General features: G+C 41.6%; 2 protein-coding genes and 1 pseudogene across 3 annotated transcripts in view; 2 read left to right on the top strand and 1 right to left on the bottom strand.

The window, feature by feature from the left end:
* The first annotated feature begins 1664 nt into the window (after nt 1-1664).
* On the top strand, nt 1665-21406 carry LOC144663712 (cytochrome P450 10-like; annotated as a pseudogene). The gene is made up of 9 exons (XR_013572651.1): nt 1665-2181; nt 2976-3166; nt 4171-4455; nt 4763-4866; nt 5501-5667; nt 6265-6343; nt 6897-7053; nt 8227-8270; nt 18298-21406. The product of XR_013572651.1 is annotated as a cytochrome P450 10-like (transcript).
* Nucleotides 1907-21695, top strand: part of LOC144663716 (cytochrome P450 10-like) — a 71066-nt gene continuing 51277 nt past the window's right edge. The window contains exon 1 of the mRNA XM_078524754.1: nt 1907-2185. The gene's annotated coding sequence lies outside the window, so the exon portion shown is untranslated. The remainder of the gene's footprint in view (nt 2186-21695) is intronic.
* On the bottom strand, nt 15174-17267 carry LOC144662455 (uncharacterized). The gene is made up of 2 exons (XM_078523263.1): nt 16900-17267; nt 15174-15885 (listed from the first exon to the last, which is right to left on the bottom strand). The coding sequence occupies exons 1-2, from the start codon at nt 17230-17232 to the stop codon at nt 15745-15747; spliced, it is 474 nt and encodes a 157-aa protein (XP_078379389.1). The 5' UTR covers nt 17233-17267; the 3' UTR covers nt 15174-15744.

Here is a 21695-nt window from a genome sequence, read left to right as displayed (position 1 = left end):
CTCTGAAAACTTATCAAACAGTAGAATACTCTTGCATTTTCTCCAGCATTTCTGAAACAGTCATGTAGCCTAATCCGCACACACGACGAAAACTCGCGCACATTTTCAGCTCGGCTTTCAGAATCTCGCCGTCGATTTTGTAAGATTTAGCAACGCGGAGAAGCTTTCTTTATCAGGTGTTTAACTACCCCGCTGCCGCCCCCCCCCCCCCCCCCCGGCCCGTACGCCTATGGATGGTTCTGGAAACAGTATTGTAGACGTTATTTAATGAATTCCGTTGACTTGTTAATTTTCAATAATTATGTTAGTCACCTTGATTGTAGAAAATAACTGAACGAAATAACTCTTGGTCAATAAAAAACGTCCTTTAACTGTCAAAGATCCGTCGATGTCTCGATGTTTTGGTTGAAGAACAAGTCCTGCTTGCAAGAACAGTAATCGAAATTATTGTCATTCCTGAAACGCCATTTTCTACTAAACGAGAACCTATCACGTGATGTCCCCAACGTGATCGAGCAGGTCAGGGGCCTTGAAACTACACAACAATTAAACAATACAATTGTACGTGTGCGATAAATAAATATGGCTGTCTCCATGAACGAGGCAACAGTCAGTTTGTTCCCCCTTGGCCGCTAATCGCCTTCCCCTTGGCTTCGCCTTGGTCTAGATTGGTGAAAGAAACAGAATTCAAGAGATCGATGTTATCATGTCGTAGTAAGTCAACTCTCTTCTTTTGATAGTAATGCATCTTCCTCTATAAATATTTCCTAAAACACGCCGTGACTTGGCTAAAATATAATCTAAATGTATTGGACCTCTCGGGAAACATTCTGGGCGCAGTACGCATCGCAGAGGAACGAATCCCTGGTATTTAAAGCCCAAAGGGACTCTGAATAGAATTAGAATCCTTCAAATTGAAATCATTTCCCTCTCTCTAATTTCCCATATTACGAAGGTTCGAGGTGACACTTTACTAAAAAGAATCCGAGAGGATTACAAGCCTTCCGAACAGATATTTACCGAAATTATCCGTTGGGTGCACCTGAAGTGTCCCAAGACGTTTTGACAAGGCTTTGCCGGTTTTCGCTTTGAGTCTATTAAAAGGGAATTAAGGCCGATAAGATTGGCTTGCCTAGGTACATTGCGGGTTTTTCGTGCTTTAAGCAAAAAACAGTAGCGGCCAAGCCCAACAGATCATCAGCAGTAACGCAGGCTATGACGTTGGTTTCGACAGATTGCCATCACATACCACTTAAATATGGTGCCGACTAAAGAGATCAGGTGAGAGCTTGGGAATGGAAATAGTGGAGAAATCGACCATATATGGTCAACACTCTTATAATCAATGACGTCATAAAATGTTCAAACCCAAGTGAAACCACGAGCCGTTATTTCGGCGAACGGTTTCACTGCAAAGTTTTGGACATTTTATGGCGTTATTTCTAGGGTCTTGTTACAGGCAGCAAAATTAAAACCCAGGGAGGAAGGGAGGATAAGACGTTAACTAGCGTTTTTGACAAAGCCAAAACCATCGAAACAAGTTACAGTATCTTACAAATAGTTACGAATAGCCGATCAGTAAAACCACGGACGTTTTGTGTGACAACAAAGATGACCTTACACCTCAGCAAACACGATCTACTGGTTGAGCTGATCTGCCCTTTCGTGTCACTTGCGCCGTTTGTACCAGCCGAATGAATTGAGTTTGACGGAATTTAGAATTCTTTCCTTGCGAAATGGACGAGACGCTGTTTTTGGTATGTTCAGCTGTATTGATCTCAATCGTAGTTTGGTTGTTGAACCCTTTTGAAAAACTGCACAACTTACTGAGCTATCTCTTACGACGGAACAATGGCCCGCATGCAGATCGTTCGCAAGGAGTTCGCTCGTTCGACGAGATGCCAGGTCTAAAGGGATTGCCATATTTCGGCGATGTGATGAACTATCTCAAAACCTCCGAGTTCAAGGAACATATGGCCGCACTCAAAAACTCCTTTGAGAAGTACGGACCGATATTCAAGAGAACAATTGTGGGCAGTACGATTGTTTCGTTCAAGACCCCAGGGATGTAGAAATCGTCGTCAAAGCCGATGGCAGGTATCCCGTGCGACCTTCGAATGTTCTCAAAATAGTCGAAATGTACAAGAAAAGCAGGAACCTTCCACAAGGTGTGGCGGAACTGTAAGTATTATTATTAAGTAAATATAAAATAAAAACGAGCACTAATTACCTTAAGGTAGCCTGCGAATTCAAAACAGCACCTTGTCATTGCTACAGCCGCTTTGGGGACGAGAGGCGGGCGGCGTATTCGAAGGCGACGTTCTAATTCACATCCATGTCTGTCATATCTTCCAACGCTATTTTCTCGTTGTTCCTTTGAAGTTTCACGAAGTTAAAAAAGTGTTTAGTTTTGAATTGATGTTTTAAGAAGATTTATCTAGTCTGGGGTGCAAGACGGGGTGAAGAGGTTTCAAAATAAATTTCGGAGAGGAAGATTAAAAAAAATATAGATTAAAAATTAGAACATTCAGCTAATAATCGATGCTTTTGTGTTGAGGACTGTCTTTTGGACGTGCTTTTTTTTCATTTTTGCCCCCTCAACTTTTCAAAACGTCATTTACTGCGAAGTCTTACAGACGGCAACACTGGCCATATCCCGAGTCGCCTTAGCGACGTAGGAATTAAGGGTTAAATTAGGTTTCAGCAGACAACAATCAGAGAATAACCAGGGGCACCAAGCGGAGGTGTTTCGAGAATAAGGTGTTCCACAAGGTGTTTTTAACTCGCTTGGAAAAATGAGTTGCCGGGCTTGCAGCTGGGTAATTTGTTTTCTCCATTGGGAAGCTTACTGTTTTTTACATATTATATAGATTATTTAGGTCGTCACGCAATCCTCCTTCCTAAGAAAGCATTGCATGACGACCCAAATAATACCAAAACTGCGAACAAGACTAAGTGATATTTTACTCAACCAGAGATGGGGAAGACTGGAGCCAATTACGAAGAGCCTTGGCGCCGAAAATGCTTCGACCCAAAGACATACGCGAGAATCTGAACAACTTTAATGACGTCACAAGGGATGCAATAGAAAACATGGTGGCCATCCGGGGAGAAGACAACGTCATTCCAGATCTTGAAGGAGAACTTGCGAAGTATACTACCGAAGGTAAGTTTTGTAGTAAATTCTATTTTTCGCGAGATACCGTAACATTTTTGTTGTTTGTCATCAGTATATAACAGACATCGTGCGATTTACGTAGTTATAATGATATCATAATGCTTCTCCCAGCGTTTCGTGACGTCCCAAAAAGCGGCTGCGAAGGAGACTACGTACGAGCTAGCCAAAAGAATCCTTTTTTTAGCTGGATGGAAACCCTTTCCATTCTTAGCATTAGGTGATCCATTTCATCGTCCTTCTTTCTGTGGGCTGATCTGTGAAACGTCCAAGTTGCAAGGTCTGACCACTTCCCTGTCTACGGAATCCATCTCCTCTAACTTAGTTGCCATGCACCTGCGTCCTGCAATGTTGGTGGCATTCCACTGTTTTTATGTTCGATTCCCGCCGCTCTCTCGAGTCCACTCTTCTCTCCCTCCCGAGAAGAGAAGAAGGAGAGGGAAAGCAAAGGAAAAGAGGAGACGAGAAGGGAAGATAAGAGAATTAGAAGAAAAGAGAAAAGAAGAAAAGGGAAGAAAAGAGAAGAGAAGAAAAGAGAAGGGAAAGGACGAGAAGAGGAGAGCAGAGAAGAGAAGAGATGAGAAGAGAAGAGAAGACGAGAAAAGAGAAGAGAAAAGAGTTCGTTTGGGGTAGGAGCATGGGCTCGCATCCCCGAAAAGCGGCTGGAAATCGAGGATACCCTGCTCTTGAACTGCATCACTTTTTTGATAATTGCCAGGTTTCCTCTTTTTTGTAGCTTTCGATCAGATAACCTTTCGGGTACCGGGTTGCACAAAAAAAAGAAATAAAGAAGAGTCCCCTCAATACTGTTTTCAGTATGTTTCACTAGTTTCATAGATTGAAAAAAAAAATATATGTAAAAAAAGCAGCCATACCTGGCCAATCTTTTACATATAAAAAACTAAAATCACCAGGAAAATGCTAATTGTTTATGTTACTTCATTTAAGCACAAAAAGGCCGCATTCTTAAGTGTTCCTTTTTTGTTCTGTTTTAGCTGTTGTTACAATGGCGTTTGATGCAAGGGTTGGATTGTACGATGACCCACCAAACAAGGAAACAATCAAGATGATTAAAGCGACTGTTGACGGATTTGTGTACATGGGAAAGTTGTCCAGAGGTTTGGAAGGCCTGCTGTTCAGATTTGTGACGACATTTTCCTACCGGAAATTTTGTGAAACCCAAGACACTGCGCTTCGCATTAGTCAAGAGATTGTGGACAAGAAGGTCATGGAATTGAAGAAAATGGCAGACGAAGGTGAAGCATTTGCTGAAGATGGAGGTAAGCACAATTCACTACAAAACATAAACTGTCTGCCAGGGATAAAGCCCGAAAAAGAAAACGCCCCTCCATTAGGTCTCAACTTTTATTTTACATTGTACTATACATACAACCAAGCCTAGCAAATTTCCTTTAGGTACCTAGTACATAGCTTCTAATGCTGCGACAACCTTAATTTGAAATTGACTCAGAATTCTGTAAGGCATTGATACGCAGTGACCAAGTACAACAAGTATTTTCGAACATTTAACTCTACTTTGCTCTCTTTTTTATGAAATTGAATTAATTGCCATCTTTTGCACTGCAGCTAGCGCTGTTCCTCATTTGACCTATCTCATCATGAAAGGTGAACTCACACCGGAGGAGATCAACATGAATTGTATTGGGATGTTTACAGGAGGAGTAGACACGGTAAGGTGTATAATAGGACAAGAAATTCGGGGTGGTATTAACCCTATTTAGACCGGGGCGGGAGGCTTTTGAGGCCCGGGCTGACTTTGAACGCTTATACCTTTTTCAAGATTAAACCAAACACCGCCAAACTTTGCGAGTTTATCTAAAATTTATCAGGGAATAATTTGGTAGGATAGGTTGTAATTTGTAATTTTCTTGTTTCTATTAATGAAAATTAACTTTAATGCATTTATTTTTACCTTTTTACGGATTTTAAGCACAGTTTTATGATTTTGAGTAATTTGCAGTAATTTTGTGTGGTTTTCTGGCGTTGTGGAAAAATTTTGAAATCCAAGGTGGCGGATCCAGATGGCGGCTGTTTTTTCTTACCACGTGAAATATACCAAATGATAGACGTTCGGACATACAATACATCCTATAAGTTTCATTGTGATTGCTTTAATATTCTGGAAGTTACAAAAGCCCGGTCTGAATAGGGTTAAAAGTAGTGGTTATGTCCCACCAGCAGTGCCATTAATTACCCACTTCTAAACGTTTGTGGCAATTTTATATTGACAGTCCAGTCAGCTTAGAATAGCATGCAGTGTTCTGTTCTATCTAACGAAAACATCACCGATCTTTATTCTCACAGACATCAGGCGGACTGTTGTGGCTCCTTTACGACTTGGCGCGTAATCCGGAGGTGCAGGAGAAGTTGTACGAAGAAGTGATCTCTTTAGTTGGTCCCCATGGAGATTTTACCCCAGAGAGCTTTGCAAAGTTGGTTTACGTCAAGGCTTGCCTTAAGGAGAGCATACGGTAAACTTAAAATTCCATTGTTTATTAGTCTATAGCAGAAAAAGTCATCTGGCTCTGTACTTGTATTTACCAAAATTCAGCTTAAGCCTGCCCTCCGGACTGCCAAAACCAAGCAGTTATTTACTTTTAGCATCATTTTCCCCTTGAGGCTATGTGTAATTTCTTCCCGCTATAAGGAGCATCTAATGCTAAAACTTAAACATCAATGAATAGACTGTCATACTGACGATTGAAAAAAATATATGCCCTTTAATTTGTGACCTTTCTATTATCAATAAAACACTTTTGTTGTTTTAATTTATTAGTTTTAGTAACCTATTTTTAAAATATTTATGTGAGCGCATTGGGTTTTTTAAATGCGCCCAAAAAACTTTATGCGGCGGATCCCCAAAAGAGATTGGCGAAGCCGTGAGACTTTCACCTTTCCACGCGGACCCGCCGCTCTCGTTAGAGGCTCCGCTGACGAAACAAAGCACCCTCAAATGAAATCCCGCAAGCTATTCCTTTTATCTTTTTCGGGCATTCTTACCGATTAGTTCGTGGTACTAGATTTCAGAATAATGTCATCGTAAGTATTGTTTTTTTTTTAAACATCAGATTGCACCCTGGTGTTTCTCGTTGGCTACGCTTTCTTACACAAGATGTGGTGTTATCCGGTTACCAAGTTCCTTCCGGAGTGAGTAAAACTGTCGCATTGTCACATTCTATTTACAGCCTTGGTCCTTGTTTCCTTTTCTGGTTGTCTGTCTGTCTGTCTGTCTGTCTGTCTGTCTGTCTGTCTGCCTGTCTGTCTGTCTGTCTGTCTGTCTGTCTGTCTGTCTGCCTGCCTGCCTGTCTGTCTGTCTGTCTGTCTGTCTGTCTGTGTCTGTCTGTCTGTCTGTCTGTTAGTTTACTCTAAATCTGTCTCTCTGCCTGTCTGCTTGTCTCTACAACAATTTTTGTTTCTGTGGATGGATGGATAGATGGGTGAATGGATAATCTTTGTTTAAAACACGGTCAAATCGTCAGATATAACAAATCACAACATTTAATGCTTACTTAATAATAATAATAATCTAATTATAAGCTATACAGAGAGAGAATATTTCATATTTTTATCTGGGAGTCAATGCCTTAGGGCTAAGTGTATGTATACTCACTATAGACGATATAAACAAACCCTGTTTTTGTTATTACTTTATAATTCGAGCTAATGTAATTATACTAATCCAAACTTTCTTCATTTTCAGACTACTGTTATATATTCCAATTATCTTTCGGGACGTTCAGGTGACCTGTTCAAATTCCCTTTGGAGTTCAAACCTGAACTTTGGCTGAATGAAGACTTGGGAAAAATTCATCCGTTTGCTAGCCTGCCATTTGGTGTCGGCCCTCGGATGTGCCTAGGTGAGTCCTTTTTTTCCAGAATGAATAGTCGACATTTGACTGGATAAAATGCTAAATCGTTAGTGAAAAAAATCTCTATGTAGCAGAGGCGGCGTAGCGATTTGAAACATTGGGGGGGGGGGGGGGGGGGGGGGGTGGCTATGACTGTCCCAAAAATACCTGGCAGGTTTTCATATTTGGAGCAACTTTTTTCCGTTCTATCAACCTTTTGTTTTTTGAGCATTATATAGACCGGTGATTTCCCAAGATTCTTCGATTGTTGTTCGAAAGCCATACGAACGTTTCCGATCGCTTTCGAACTTATCCGAAGATAAACAAAGTTTTGCGAAGACTTCCAAGGAAGTTTCGAAGATGTTTGAACTCACTCACGAGACGCTATATCTTGACAAACCAATTTTACGCTGCGCTCGCGATATTTTTGGCGCAAAACGGGGGGGGGGGGGGGGTGGGGAGCTGCGGCTACAGCCTACCCCCTGCCCCGCTGCTCCGCTGCCTATGTGTAGCTTTCCATATTTTATTTTTCACTAACAGGCATAGGCTGTGAACAGAAGCTACAAAATGGGATTAGCAGATGTCGCTACGCATTCGTTCGTTTTGTCGCAATATTTCCTAACATTTGCCTCGATGAAGCCTTCATTGCACGAGTATGCACAGTACAAGGTTTAGCGATCAGTGGCGGAAATAACACCGTGTAAAAGGCATGAGAGTGGCGCAAGCTGACGCAGCTCATCGACTTAGCGCAAAAAATACGATGCAAGAAATTTTGCGCCCCCTCAGGGACCGGGATTTCAAATGGCTCTAGAATAGTTTCGTTAAGGGTAATTTTCCAGGGGGCAGTTTAATGCGCTATTATTGTAAACTTTTCTCGCGCTTATTTTGCTGCTCGGTTTACTTTGTGTCGCTCCGGAGACCAACCGCCCCTGTACCGCTGACCTTGCACATCTTTTGGAACCCAAGCAATACGTGAAGTAAGGCTTTTTCGACCGTGTCCACCTTTTTGCACTTCATTCCACTATATCTTTAGTTTGAAATGTCGTTCTGCATCTTGATAAAGCCTTCATAATCCGAATCCGCAAAACGAGAGGTCCCCGTAAAGGGGTTTTAAAAAGTAGTGACTGTATGTATTGCGCTTGTTTTGATGATATTGTTGTTTAATTTTATATCGTATTTCAGGGCGTCGTATTGCCGAAGCTGAAATCTACTTGCTGGCTACAAAGGTAAATGTTTTTTTTTTTTTCGCAGAAATCCTTTGAATAACAAGTAGATTCATTTAGCGAAAAAATGGGGTTAAGTGCACTTTAAGTTGTTCTTGGTCAAAATTTCTATTTTTTTAAAGTTTATTTTAGATCTTTACAGTGTGTGTAACCAGAGTAAATAGAGGGAGACCTCTCCCTCTATTAACTCTGGTGTAACCTATTTTTCGGATGATGATCAAGTTCGAGAATATCCAGATATCCTCAAAAAATGGCGACATCCAAGAAGACAGACTTTTTGGAATATATGACGTCACTTTGGTACGATTTGACGTCATAAGTCAAACTAAAATAAACGCTTTTGGATGTTTTACTCGCCATTCAACCCTCGGACGTACAAGCAAAATCATACCCCCACCATCGTACAAGGGGGGAGAGGGGGGGGGGGGTGGATGGAACCCCTCCCCGGAGTTTTCGTTCTATTTAGGTGCAGCCAAATTATTTTGTACTGAGTGGAAAGGCCGTCGCTTACTCTACAAGATGGCATAAGTTTTGTTGGTTGTGACGTCATATTACGTCACGTGACGTCATTAGAGCAGCCATCTTAGATACGCCATCTTAAACTTTACCATTTTCTTAGAAAGTTACCAAATAACGTAAATTGATGCAACATTAAGCCAGAATGCTTATGGAATATAAAAATAAACAAATCTTTAATTCTGTTTCAAAAAACTGGAAAAATAAGAAAATATTGCTGCACCGATGTTGCATCAAGTTTGGAAAAAATTGAAACTCCTGCGATATCGCGGCGATAATGTGGCCATGAAATCGCCGCGAGATTGCGCGTGTAAACTAGCGGCGACAGTACGGAACAGTAAAGTTACATTTTCGTGCTGTGTTCATGGCGATTTTATCGCCACGATATCGCAAGAGTTTCGAACCCATTCTAAACTTGATGCAACTTCGGCGCGACAAAAATTGCATTGAGCTGCGCGGCAAAAATCGCCCGTGTAAGCGGGAGTTGAGTTGCTAGCGCAATTTAGTGCGCGCTTTTGAGCCTCGTCACAACTGTAGTAAACCACCTTAAAAAGAGAGAGCGGGAAAATATTTTAAACCAGATAGCGCGAATTTGTTTATATGGTTCATTTAAATTGCTACCCGATTTTCTGAAACCATTCTAATTCATAGTGAAAGTCATTACTGAATGATTAATTATGCAATGTGATAATATTTAACATTTAGATTATGAGCTCGAAATTTCTATGAGATGATAGTTGATGAGGCCGCACCTCAGAAGTGTCGAGCGAATAATCTCATTGTTTTAGTAGAATTCTTAGTGAAGTACTCTTAATTCAACGATTTTTAATAATTAATTGTATAATTAATTGTCGCTCGAGCTCGAGCTCGAGCTCGAGCATATTCGTATACTAACGGCTGATAGGATACGAGTATCTCAGCCAATCAAATTGTCGCATTTGCATAAGTATACTAGTAGAATTCTACTAATAGTAATTATTATTTATTCAAAATATTTCTGTGTTTCTGATTGGCTTTCGATCCCCGGCTAATTCCAGCTATTCGGCTAGCGCCGACCAATTTGGAAGAAATTCCAATTATTGGACGATTGACGTCCAATATCAAAAATTATTGGATCGGAACCTCGTTCCCAAGCATGATTATCCGATCGCAACCTCGCTCCCAAGGATTGCTGACGTCACGCAACTGAACGGCTTTACTGCCGAGCAGGTTGAAAGCGCGAAAGTGACCGCTAGATTTGAGCATTACGAAGAGGTAAAATATTTAAGTTATTAGAAGACAACGAAAGTCAAATCACGGAGAAAGCAACGATGGGGAGTCGATTTTGAAAGCGTATCTTTAAGAGGAAAAAGTCCCTGATCCAGCGACAGCGGAGGACTTGGGGTGGTTTTACGAAAATTCTACGTCGAATAAACGTCGAAGTAAGCAAGAACGATGGAAACCTGTACTCGAAAACATCGCTTTGTGTCATCAGATTTAGCTTCAATAGACACTTCAAGCAAGTGCTAAATATCGACATTATAAAGGAAAAGAAATTTAATGAAGGTAACCGAGTTTTTGAAGTTTAAATCAAACTTAAAAGCGAACGTTGTTGTGTATTTGTGTACTTTGCCTACTGCCAAAACCCTATTGAATTCATTTTGTGCATTTGGAGCTCTGGAAATATTTTGAATGAATAGTAAACTATTCCACACTGCATCCATTGTCACACCGCAATAAGATTGGGAATAAATTTGGCGATCCGACAACGGTCACAGTGTGAGACTGGAGGGTGGGAGGGTGGTAGGGTGGGGAAGACAAAAACTAGCATTGAATCCCCAGGGCCTCCCCGCAAGCACCAATCGTCCCGTACCTGTACGATCCCAGCACCGTACGGCAGTTGAGCCAAAGTGATAATTTATTCATGTGCACTAATCTTATATGCGTTGCTTTAATGTATGCAGTGTGAATAGTAAACTATTCCACACTGCATCCATTGTCACACCGCAATAAGATTGGGGATAAATTTGGCTCCCGTTCGTTATAGTGTCACTCAGTTTGTTCTCGTTGACCAGGCTAACGATGGACTCCTCCCCAATACTAACCACTACCTAATAAAGGAGACCATCGTTAGATTCTCCAAGAAGTCAGCCCCCCAACCCAAGTCATAATTCCCCAAAACTAAACCGAAACCCAGCTCTCCAAGTCTGGCAAAGGGATTCTTCGCCTAACCTTACAGTTGCTCTTGTTCATAAGATCTCTTCCCGCGGTCGACTGCAGGGAATGCCCACACAAACCGTTTCAGCTGGTTAATATCCTGCCATGAACAGGACGGTTCCGTACCGATGTTTGAGGCTAGCCGAGCAGAGGCTCCAGCCGGATTTAAGACTTTCGCTAATTGCATGTAGTATAGGGCTGTGTGACGCCTAGTCCGACCAACATGATCCATGATCTCGGCCAGATCCGCACCTGTAAGAGCCAAAGTGATCTCACAGCCGGAGCGGAAACCATGGAGCGTCTCGCCGTTATCTGCATCCATCTCCTTAAGGTAACCCTTTAAGCGTGATTCAGCTGCAGAGGAAGTAAAAGGGGCGTCTTTTATGCCCAAATCAGGTGTGATTGGACGAAATAGGTAACCGCGCGTTAAATCCACCCTTATATCACGCGTCACCTCCATATAACGCTCAATGCCTCGAACAGGACAGATTTCCGCTTGCGCATTTCTCCTCACTCCAAACACATTCTCGTCCCCATCTCTTAACGTCTTTCCCCAAATGTGATTGAAGAGCAAACCTTCGTCATTGGGGAAACGTAGGATTTCAGGGACCTTAATCTGTCCCAAGTCCCCAGGTCGATCTCCACTAAAGAAAACTAGTTTAAAATACGCCTGATCGCGGGCTATCACAAATCTATCAATCGCTCTGTCAGAGTCTCGCAATTTTCTGTCTAGGTGAGAACATTATTGTGTTAGCTTATCAACGAAGAAAGGGGTGGCCTGCCTTGGTGTTACCCGTGCCTGTAATTGTTCCGCGGTTACCAGCCTCAAGAAACCCTTCACCGACTTGTCAGAGGCTGGGTAGCCCAAGCCTAGACGCTTGTCCCACTCGCCGTCTCGTCCAATGGAATGGAGAATAGCTCGAAGCTTACCGATATAAGAGTCTACTGTCTTATAAGATAGACGTACAGGACATCCACAAGTATATCGTCCCGCTTGGCCAAGGTACTTACAGCCATTACGGTGAATCTGAGTTTTTCCATTCTTGTCTTTAAAGACAAGGAACCGGCAAATATCCCGTGGAGTCACAGTGGCTAGTGTGATATGGCCGGGAAGTGAAGCAAGAAAGGTTTCAAACTCCTTTCTTAGCGAGTCCTTCTGTTTAGCATAGCTGGTAGCACGATCAAAGTCCATTAATTGATCTTGGAGTTTAGTTGGTCGATGCTCTTCAGATCGATGTCAGTCTTGTCAATATGAAACGGTGTCATGATTTGTCGGTTATAACCACAACGTTGGCAGAATCTAAAATCCTGGTCATTCGCATGTGAGCATTTTGGACATCTAACAGAAGGTGTAAACAGCTTGGCAACGATGGGGAGATGCTAAGTAGAGAAAGGACGAGAGGCTTGTAGTCTATCAAAAACACTCTTTATTCTCCTTTAATGTCAAATTTCGTATTTGCATACCCCAGGATTATACAAGGGAGAGAGAAAAATTTCTTATTCTGACTAAGGGATCCAAAATTCCAGGTTTTTTTTCTTTTTTCAACGTCAATTTAATATATTGCTAGTGTTTCTGAAAGATTGTCACTGACACATACAAACTCAGAACTCTAAAGGAAAATCTATCTGGAAAGCCCACAAGTCCGCTGGGATCCCGCTTTCTCCACTCCAACCTTTCTTAGAGGGTGATAACAAGGCTTGAGAATCACCTGCACCTGCCAGCTTCTGCGCTTTTCTAGAAAACCGTTGTAAAAGAGGCCACCAGTACTTTCTCGGGTATGTATCCAGGACCACAATTGTGCATGGTTGCCTATAGGACTAAAGGAAGCGCAAGACTGGGCCGACTAAAACATTTGGCGGGAAAACATACGGACGCTGCATCACTGTCGAAAACTGAGTCAAATCTTGCGCTAACAAGTTCACACCTATCGAACCAGGCGAAAGAAATGGCGTAAAATGGGGAAGAGGACGCCCCAGCCTATCAGGCATGGCGTTTGAATCGAGGGCCATCAGATCACACGTGTGGCCCTGTCCACCCCCGAACCTCAGTTGTACTTCATTCCAGATCTCCGATGTGAGTGTATAGTCTAAAGATGACAATCTGCAAGAGGGGGCGTCCGCTGAATTTTCTTGAGACGGAACGTACAACATGTGCAGCAGGATGTTCAGATCCATAGTAGTAAAGAACAAAGCCTTTATAGCATTGTTCAAGTCACGACCTTTACCCCCTTGATTATTCCATGCATACATGACCGCCAGGTTGTCAATCATTACATCGACGCGACAATCCTTGACAAGGTCCTTAAATGCATGTAAGACCTTATTCACAGCAATGGCCTCCCTAGTCGCAATGTCCAACATCATCTCATCCTTTGACCAATAATCAGATGTTTCCTGCTTCACAGGTGTGGAAATGACCCCTCCCCATCCAGTTTGGGAGGCATCCGTAGCTAACTCAATCTGAAGATGTCTCTCTTCACGCCAAGGAAGGGGGTCGTCCCACTCTTCTAGAAAAAGCCAATGGCCAATTTCATCGCGCAGAGCACCCTGGACCGCGATTGGTTTCAACGTGCGCATACCGACAGAAATTGCCGCTGACATCTCCCTGGTGAACAGACGGGCCGCTGGAACCGCAAGGGAGAAGGAGACACATTTACCCACCAATATCTGGAGCGTCTTGACCGATACATAACGTGAGCTTAACGTTTCCCGGATGAGCCCTACAAACTTGCGCTTCTTCTCTGGGATCAGGCGGAAAACTTCGCTACCGGAGTCTATCAAGAAACCGAGATAAGGGACCATCTTCTGAAGAATTAAAATTGACTTTGATAAACCAAGGAAATACCCTAAGCGTACCAAATGAAATGCTACGAGAAACACTGCTGATTTAGCAGCCGCGAGGTTGCGCTCATCAATAGAATCTAAAGTGTCATATTGTCCCTTGTCAAGCGACACCTGGAGCTGGTCATTATGTCTATCATCGATATACAAGAGACACGGAACACCTAAGGAGCGCAGAAAATTTGACGCCACAAGGCCCGTCGAGTGATATACATAAGGTGAAAATTTCCAACCAAATGGTAGTGTATTTTAGGTAAAAAACCAACCCCCCCCCCCCCCACTGGATACCAAAATACGTGCGGCTTTCTTCAGAAAGCAAGAGGTGGTCATATCCTGACTTGTCGTCTAGAACTGTCTGATAGGAATCCTTGAAGACATACCGGGGTAAGTCGGTCACTTTGTCTAACGAGAAAGGCTTCTCCAGCATCCACAGGTTTAAATATCGCGCATCGTGACACAGTCTCGGCTTCGTAGGCTCAACTGTTAACGGTAAAACGATATGAGGTGGACTTACTTGACCAACCTTGCCCACCAGAGAAATCGCACCGGATTTCAGGCGACTTAGTAGCGTTGTTCTAACAAATTCTCCGAACTGTTTGCACGATACGTTATTCTTAAACAACCTGTGGGGTGGCTGATCAGAATCGTAACGCTCCCCCTTAAACGTTCCTTTAAAATGTCTGAAATATGGGAATATTGACACCTTATTCCCAATCCACGACAACATCTCGTCCTGTTGTAAAGAAGGAGCTAATTTTGCGATTTCTGCCCAATTAGCTGCATGTTTGTGGAGCTCCCCTGCCACAAAATGATCAGGATCTCGGAACAGTAACTCATCTACGTGCCCAACGATCTCTCCCTTTTCAACTAGACGGGCTTTCTGCCCCAACCGGTCATTTCCTGTCCACTCACTGCTGACCGATACGGGGTTTCCCCTTATGTCTACCCACTGTGTTGCACCTGCGCAAACATCAGCATTACTGATAAGGTTGTCAAAGTTATCATCTTTTTCCCATGACCAGAATATCGCCTAAAGGGAAAAAAGGAAAGGAAAAAAAAAGGAATCTTATTTACATGTACAAAGACCCCGTACAAGTCAGCAGAGAGAGGACAGCTTTGACCCAGTATGACCGGGAGGGTGTTGAGATACCCCGTTTTCAAAACTCTCAACTCTCTGTGACCAGAGTACAATCGAAGTAAAATATCGGAAAGTGAAAAGAAAGGGATATTCGCACCAAGGGCAAATCCCAAGAAAAAGGGAGAAAAGAAATGTATTGGGTTTAAGTAGGTATAGAAGCATATATTCATTTCACTCCTCTGTGATGTTTAGTTGCTCACTTGAAAACCCTCATGTAAAACTTTATTAACTTGACACAACGCCTCGCATCGGATTAAATCAAACAACAATCAACTCCAAGATCCATTTAATTGTGCTTGTTACAATCAAGAAAAAGAATATATACGTATTTGTGGAACAAAAGGAAAAAACACGCCTTGCTTCTATTTAATTCCAGATTCTCTATTGCTTATTGTCCCTAGCGCGACCACGGGTCGCCGGGGGCTTTTGCTGCATATCTCTTCTCGCGTAGCACCTTGCCATAAATGTGGCCGAACTTTCCACACAAAATAGCATTGGACTGGAGCACTACTTCTCATACCACGCCCCCTGTACGGAACATCACTACTGCGCCCACGGTGAGACGAACCAGACCATGAGCCCCCTGTGCCCATCGCTTTTTCCACCTTTGCGACAGCTTCATACACTTTAGTGTGATCTTTATCCCCTAGAAGGCGTAGGATCAGAGCCCGGAAGTGCTCTTTTGGAAGGTCCACTTTCCTCTAGCTGTCTGGTACACCAAACGGTAAAATTCACTTTTCTCATCCTGATTATCGCGAGATGTATTCTGGATGGTTTCTAGGATGTCTATCGCCTCAAACTTATTGAACTCAGAGAGCGGCCGTGCTGCATAGTCCAACATCTTCGATTCCTTATTACGGCAGCCACTGAGAGCCTTGTCAGTTCATCAAGAGACTTTTGGAGGTCAGCAAAATTTTTCTTTAGAGTCTAGAATAATAAAAAGGGAAAATTGACTCAATGTACAATATCACCCTCACAGGCCCTTAGCAGCCCCAAAAAAGAGCAAAAACCGTGCCATTCTGTGGTGAACTCTCACCCATTGCTCTTCTTGTTACCCTGGGGAACTATTACCCCATTGCCTGTACATAGTGAACTCGCATCTCTTTTTATGGTGAACTCTCACTCCATTACTGTTTCCTCATGGTGACCTCTCGCCCATTGCTCTTTATCTTTACTATGGTGAACTCTCACCCCCATTGCTCATTTTTTTGTTTTTTGTTTTCTTTTTATGGTGAACTCTCACCCATTACTCTTTATCTTTACTATGGCGAACTCTCACCCCATTGCTCTGTTCCATGGTGACCTCTCACCCACTGCTCTTTATCTTTACTATGGTGAACTCTCACCCCCATTGCTCATTTTTCTTTTCTTTTTTTTTTTTTGGTGAACTCTCACCTATTGCCTTTTTCCGTGGTGAACTCTCACCCATTTAACTGTTCCTGGTGAACACTCACCCCATTGCCTTTATAACACATATATATTTTGTCACTCAAAGGTGAAGTTTGACACCATCTTACAGCTTTTGTTTTGCTATGGTAAATTTTCAACATTTTATAGAAACGTCAAACAAATAACAGGGGTACGCCGCCGCTAACAGTTTTGAACAGCAATAACAACAACAACAACAACAACAACAACAACAACAACAAAAGAATAATAACCGAGCCGATAACAAGCATTCCCATATCCACGAGAAAAATATACACGCTACCGACGTTAACAGCATATAGTCACCCATTAAAACCCGCCAAGACCCGAAATACACTCGAATTACCGATAAGCTTAATAACAACAAACAAAAAATGACTAAAGCGCGAGCAATGAATAAGCAGGAAAGCCGAACACAAGCAAAGAAGAAGACAAATAAAGGGTTGCCGCCCTTGTCCCTGCTCGTAATTTATAAAAAGAGACACTTAAGCGACAAAAGTAAACATATTCTACCTCCAACTCTCCGGGTTGAGCTTGTCCCACAGCTTGTTGAGGTACTTGTGCCGCAGCTTGTTGAATTTCCTGAGGCACGTGTTCGGCCGCCGGCAAAGCGTCCTGTCCGACAACTTGTTGAACTACTTGAGCTACTTGACCACCGGCCGCTTGAGCTGCTAGTTCGTCGGCTGGCTGAATTCCTTGGGCAACCGGTAGAGCGGCTTGAGCAGGGGCTCCTTGTCCCGCAGGATACTGTACGTCCGCCATTAAATGAGAAAGGAAGGAAACACGAGGAACAAAAAGAACGATCCGCACCGTACGGCAGTTGAGCCAAAGTGATAATTTATTCATGTGCACTAATCTTATATGCGTTGCTTTAATGTATGCAGTGTTATTGAATTCGGCTTTCGTATTTTTTTTTTTTTTTATTCATTTCAATAGAAAAAAATACACACAAAATAACGTAAAAATAAACAAATACAATAATTGAAAAAAAAAAAAGAAAAAAAACTTACAAGTATAATATAGTTATTAGCACACTAGATCTTAAATTAGAAATTACAATACATCAATACATCATCAATATTAATACACGCTATTACTCATCCTACAGTACACTCTTATTTCAAATAATTCGCTTTAACTACAATTAAATTTTTCGAAGATGTATTTAAATTTTACATTGGCTAAGAATTCATTTAATGACAGCTTTCCATTCAATAATTTCTGATTGTATACATAATATTTAAAAAGGTGAAGTTTAACTTTCTAATGATATCTATTTCTTTGTTTATGTTATCCTTGTCCTTACCAAAAATTAATTCAGTTGGAGAGAGGGTAAGAGAGGTGGCATTTTCTTTATTAAACCATTTTATAACCTCTGCGAAGAATAATTGGCTCCAATTACAGTTGTAGAAAGTGTGAATTATGGAGTCATTCAAATCACAGTATGGACACTTTGCGTCCTCTGCCACACCAAAGAGAAATAATTCCTTTTTGGTGACTACTATTCTGTGTAAGAGTTTGAAATAAAATTCCCTAAGCTTATTATCTCTACATACGTTTCTTACGCGACTAAAAAAAGGTTCTAGAGATGCTTGACCAATTTGCAAGTCTCTTTCCCATTTGGAGGCAGCCTTCGGTTCAATTTGTTCTTTATTTACGAGGAGCCGATAGTAATCTTTGTTTTTCATTTTGGTTAAGTTGATGGAGGTCTCTGGGGAGAGGTGAAACATAGTGCTAGACCACACGGCTTTCGTATGATATGAAGAATTATGCAGATCTCGGAGCGGATAACACCCTCCTCGATCTGCATAATTCTTCATATCATACTCAGCTTCATCCAATAATTGCTAATTATGTAAAAAACCTTACCTCAGTAATTATGTATAACTAGCTTTTGTCTCATTATTTCAGTTGGTGCAGCGATTTCGTCTGGAATACCATGAGAGCCCTGTGGAGATGAAATTTAGAGTACTTGTCGTTCCCGATAGGCCCGTAAAGATAAGATTTATTGATCGCGAGTAGTTTCTGACAGCGAGCATAAAGGAACAGTAAGGTGCTAGATAGGAACAATCTTTCAAAGTTAGAGTTGTTTAATGCCATTAATTATGACCTCTTATTTCAAATTTGCAGGGCAAAAACCTTTTATTCGCAAATTACGGCCACATGAAACGAGAATGATTTGCGGCAATAGATGACATTTTCATAGAAACATAGATGTTTTCCGCGTCTACCCAAATGCAATCCGCCATAATCTCCTCTTATTTTGCCCATCATTACCCTCCCTTGACCTTTCCACGTTTCTTTTGAGTTCTTTTACAGCTTTAAACCGTTATTGTTAAATTTCAGTGAATTCAATGAACATCTTTTTCCGATGCTGAAACTTTCCAAAAACTTGCGTGACCCAGCAGAGTTATTCTACATGAAAAGCCAGATAGGGTTATCCTTAGATTAAATTTTTCCAGCGTATCTCGTTTCAGGAACGAAAATGAATTTCGTTCATTTGTAAGTTCTTTAAAATTGCAGTAGTCGCGTTGATTGTAGAAATAACTTTTGGTCAATAAATAGGATTTCTAACTGTCGAAGTTTTTCTTTGTTTGGGGGGGGGGGGGGGGGTTGGAAGATCAATTCCTTGCAAGAACAGTAAAAAAAAAAAAAAAAAGAAAAAGAAAAAACCCCGGAACTAAAACGCCGTTTTCAATTGGACGAATGGGTATCGTGATGTCCCTCATTATTAAATTGTGCGCCTTGAGACCACACAAAAGTAGACCTTTTCCGCATTACCCTTTGATTCACACCAACAATGGTTTCGAGTCGAGACTGGGTTGGAATATTTCCATGTTTCATTTATGTTGCAATAATAAGTTTTTGGGCTATCTTGACAATTTCTGTAATATCTCTGTAACCCTTCTCAACTCGGGGGAACACACGCTGGCTGCGGAAGTTCGGGATCTATAACACAGATTACAGCAGACAAAATCTTCGGAGACAACTAGAACAGTAGACAGGAACTTAGGTCCAACGTAGACTTTAATTTGTAGTCAAATGATATTTTTGGAATGGAGTTCCATTTAGGCGACATAACAGGATTAGGTAATATCATCAAGAAATCTTAACTAACATTAGATCATGCACTTTGGAAAGCACGATTGGCTATAACAGAATTCATCTTTTACAACATTAATTACTTCCAAAACAATGTAGGTGGATAACAGTTAAACAAAAGGCTAGTGCAGGTTACAGTTACACTTCAACACCAATAACACTTATTATCCGACACAACAACAGGTAGTGGTTACTGCTCAAAATATTTTCTCCGTTGGCTTTCTATTCTTCCTGTATTTTTTTCCCTCACAATTTACTGCATTTTTGTCCACCCCAGCCTCAACTTGAAACCATTGTTCGTAGTCACTGAAGCGAATGCGGGAAAGGTCTATTGTGCGTGTGCGATGATCAGTGAAATGGAGAAATGAGAATATAGGATTTTTCATCAGTTTTAGGGCAAACAAACAAACAAACAAACAAACAAACAAACAAACAGAGCAACAAACAAATTATTATGGCTTTCTCCATGAAAAAGAAAGCAGTGAGTTTGTTTCTACTCGACCGTTAATCACCACGGTTCCCCTTGGCTTCGCCTTGGGAAAAAAGGGTCTAGATTGGTTGACAAAGGGTCTAGATTGGTAAAAGAAACAAGAAAGAAATCAATATTATACAAAACAATACTATCATGTCTGTTTTGTAAAAAAATGTAAATGTTGTTTATAGTGGTCATGCACTTAGCTTCATATCTCTTCGAGATAGCTAGTTTACAGGCATGCCACTGAAACAGAGGAAACAAATATTTTAAATGAACATAACAAGGTTAAAAATCTTAACTGGCAGGAGGCAGACCAGTTGGCTATATACAAAGCGTGATCGAGGATTTGAGCTCGGGACAACCGAGAAACAAATTCAGCTAGTGGCAGGGGCAGGTCTTCAACCGGGGACCTCCAGATTACAACACAAGCGCCCTAAACCACTCGGCCACGCTTGCCTCCCTCCCTTTGTGTCACTACCTCAATTTTTTCAGTAATGCATCTTCCTTTATGCACATGTCCTAAATCAAACCAATTTTTTATATACACGGGTATTTTTCAACTTTCACTCGTCTACAATATTGTGTGAATGATTGGACCTTTCGGAAAACATTTTCCAATATGTTTCTCGGAGAAAAGAGAAGCAGGGTGTTACGTATTCGTGATTTACGATAAATAGAATATCGAGCTAGCCAAGCGCAATATGAGGGTTACACCTCGAGCACAGAACAACTTGCAAAACCAAAACGAGGCAGCTTATGCGCGGTCGTGTCCAAACTCCTACACAGGTGGGAGTTGTAAATACACTACATAGTCAGGAACTCTCAATAGGATTAAAGTCCTTCAAAGTGGAATCGTTCTCCGCTCTCCTCTCTGAACCCTATAGTGTTAAGTGGACCAGATGCGAAGATCGAAGACCCGGGGCGAATATTCCCCAATATAGTAGGTTTGCAATATTTTCAGGTGGCATACCTTGAAATATCACACTATCAGGTCCACTAAAGACAGGTATGCGCTGCCCACAAGTGTATGTTGTTCGAGCTATATTGATTGAAATAAGGCATCTTGATTTTAGTTTTTGGTCCAAAATGAAGTGCCCTTTATTAAAGGATATTGTAAGACCGCTAACATTGGCTTGCCCAAGCTACCAAAATAGTAGCGGCCAAGTCCAACAGATCCGGGAACAGACCAGCAGCAATGCAGGCTATGAAATTAGTTTTAATAGATCGACCTCTAATGGCACTTTTTAAAAATATGGTACAGATTTTAGAGATCACGTTTAAGCTAGGGCATGGAATTAGTATATTTTTTTGGTCTGATTTCGAAAGGTGTGGATTTCGACAGGCGTTTTGAACATCCCCGCCAAATATTGCAATGAGCACCCTCCCTCTCCCTGGCGAGACGATTGTTTACTCGTCACGTAATCCTTGCTGCGAAAAAAATAACCGGCACGCATACATGCATGCACAGGCGGTGACGCTTTACAATGATCCCAGAAATTGCATTTTTCTTATTCATTTTAATTTTTATTTGCCTTGACTACAAAACGAACCTCCAATACATTACAAACCTACAGTATGATAAGATAAATACATTAAATCATTATGAACTTCGTCATTTAGCAACAGAAAGGCCCAGGATTGATTTCCACACCTAGTCGATACTGAAGATTGTGTGACATTTCCGTATTGAAATGGTCTGAAATGTAATGAAGTCAACACCGCTTACTAGAAT

Source organism: Oculina patagonica, chromosome 8, assembly GCF_052425735.1.
Source record: "Oculina patagonica isolate OP01 chromosome 8, crgOcupat, whole genome shotgun sequence".
NCBI classification, from domain to species: domain Eukaryota; kingdom Metazoa; phylum Cnidaria; class Anthozoa; order Scleractinia; family Oculinidae; genus Oculina; species Oculina patagonica.
Note: the sequence above shows the minus strand (reverse complement) of the source record. Positions and strands in the feature narration are given on the sequence as shown.

What these genes read in the sequence shown, in the direction of transcription:
- LOC144662455 (XM_078523263.1), bottom strand. Translation starts at nt 17,232, where the DNA reads ATGAATAAATTATCACTTTGGCTCAACTGCCGTACGGTGCGGATCGTT. An exon ending in CTCAACCCGGAGAGTTGGAG is followed by an intron (nt 15,886 to 16,899) that starts GTAGAATATGTT and finishes TTATTATTCTAG; the next exon opens with ACTCTAAAGAAAAATTTTGC.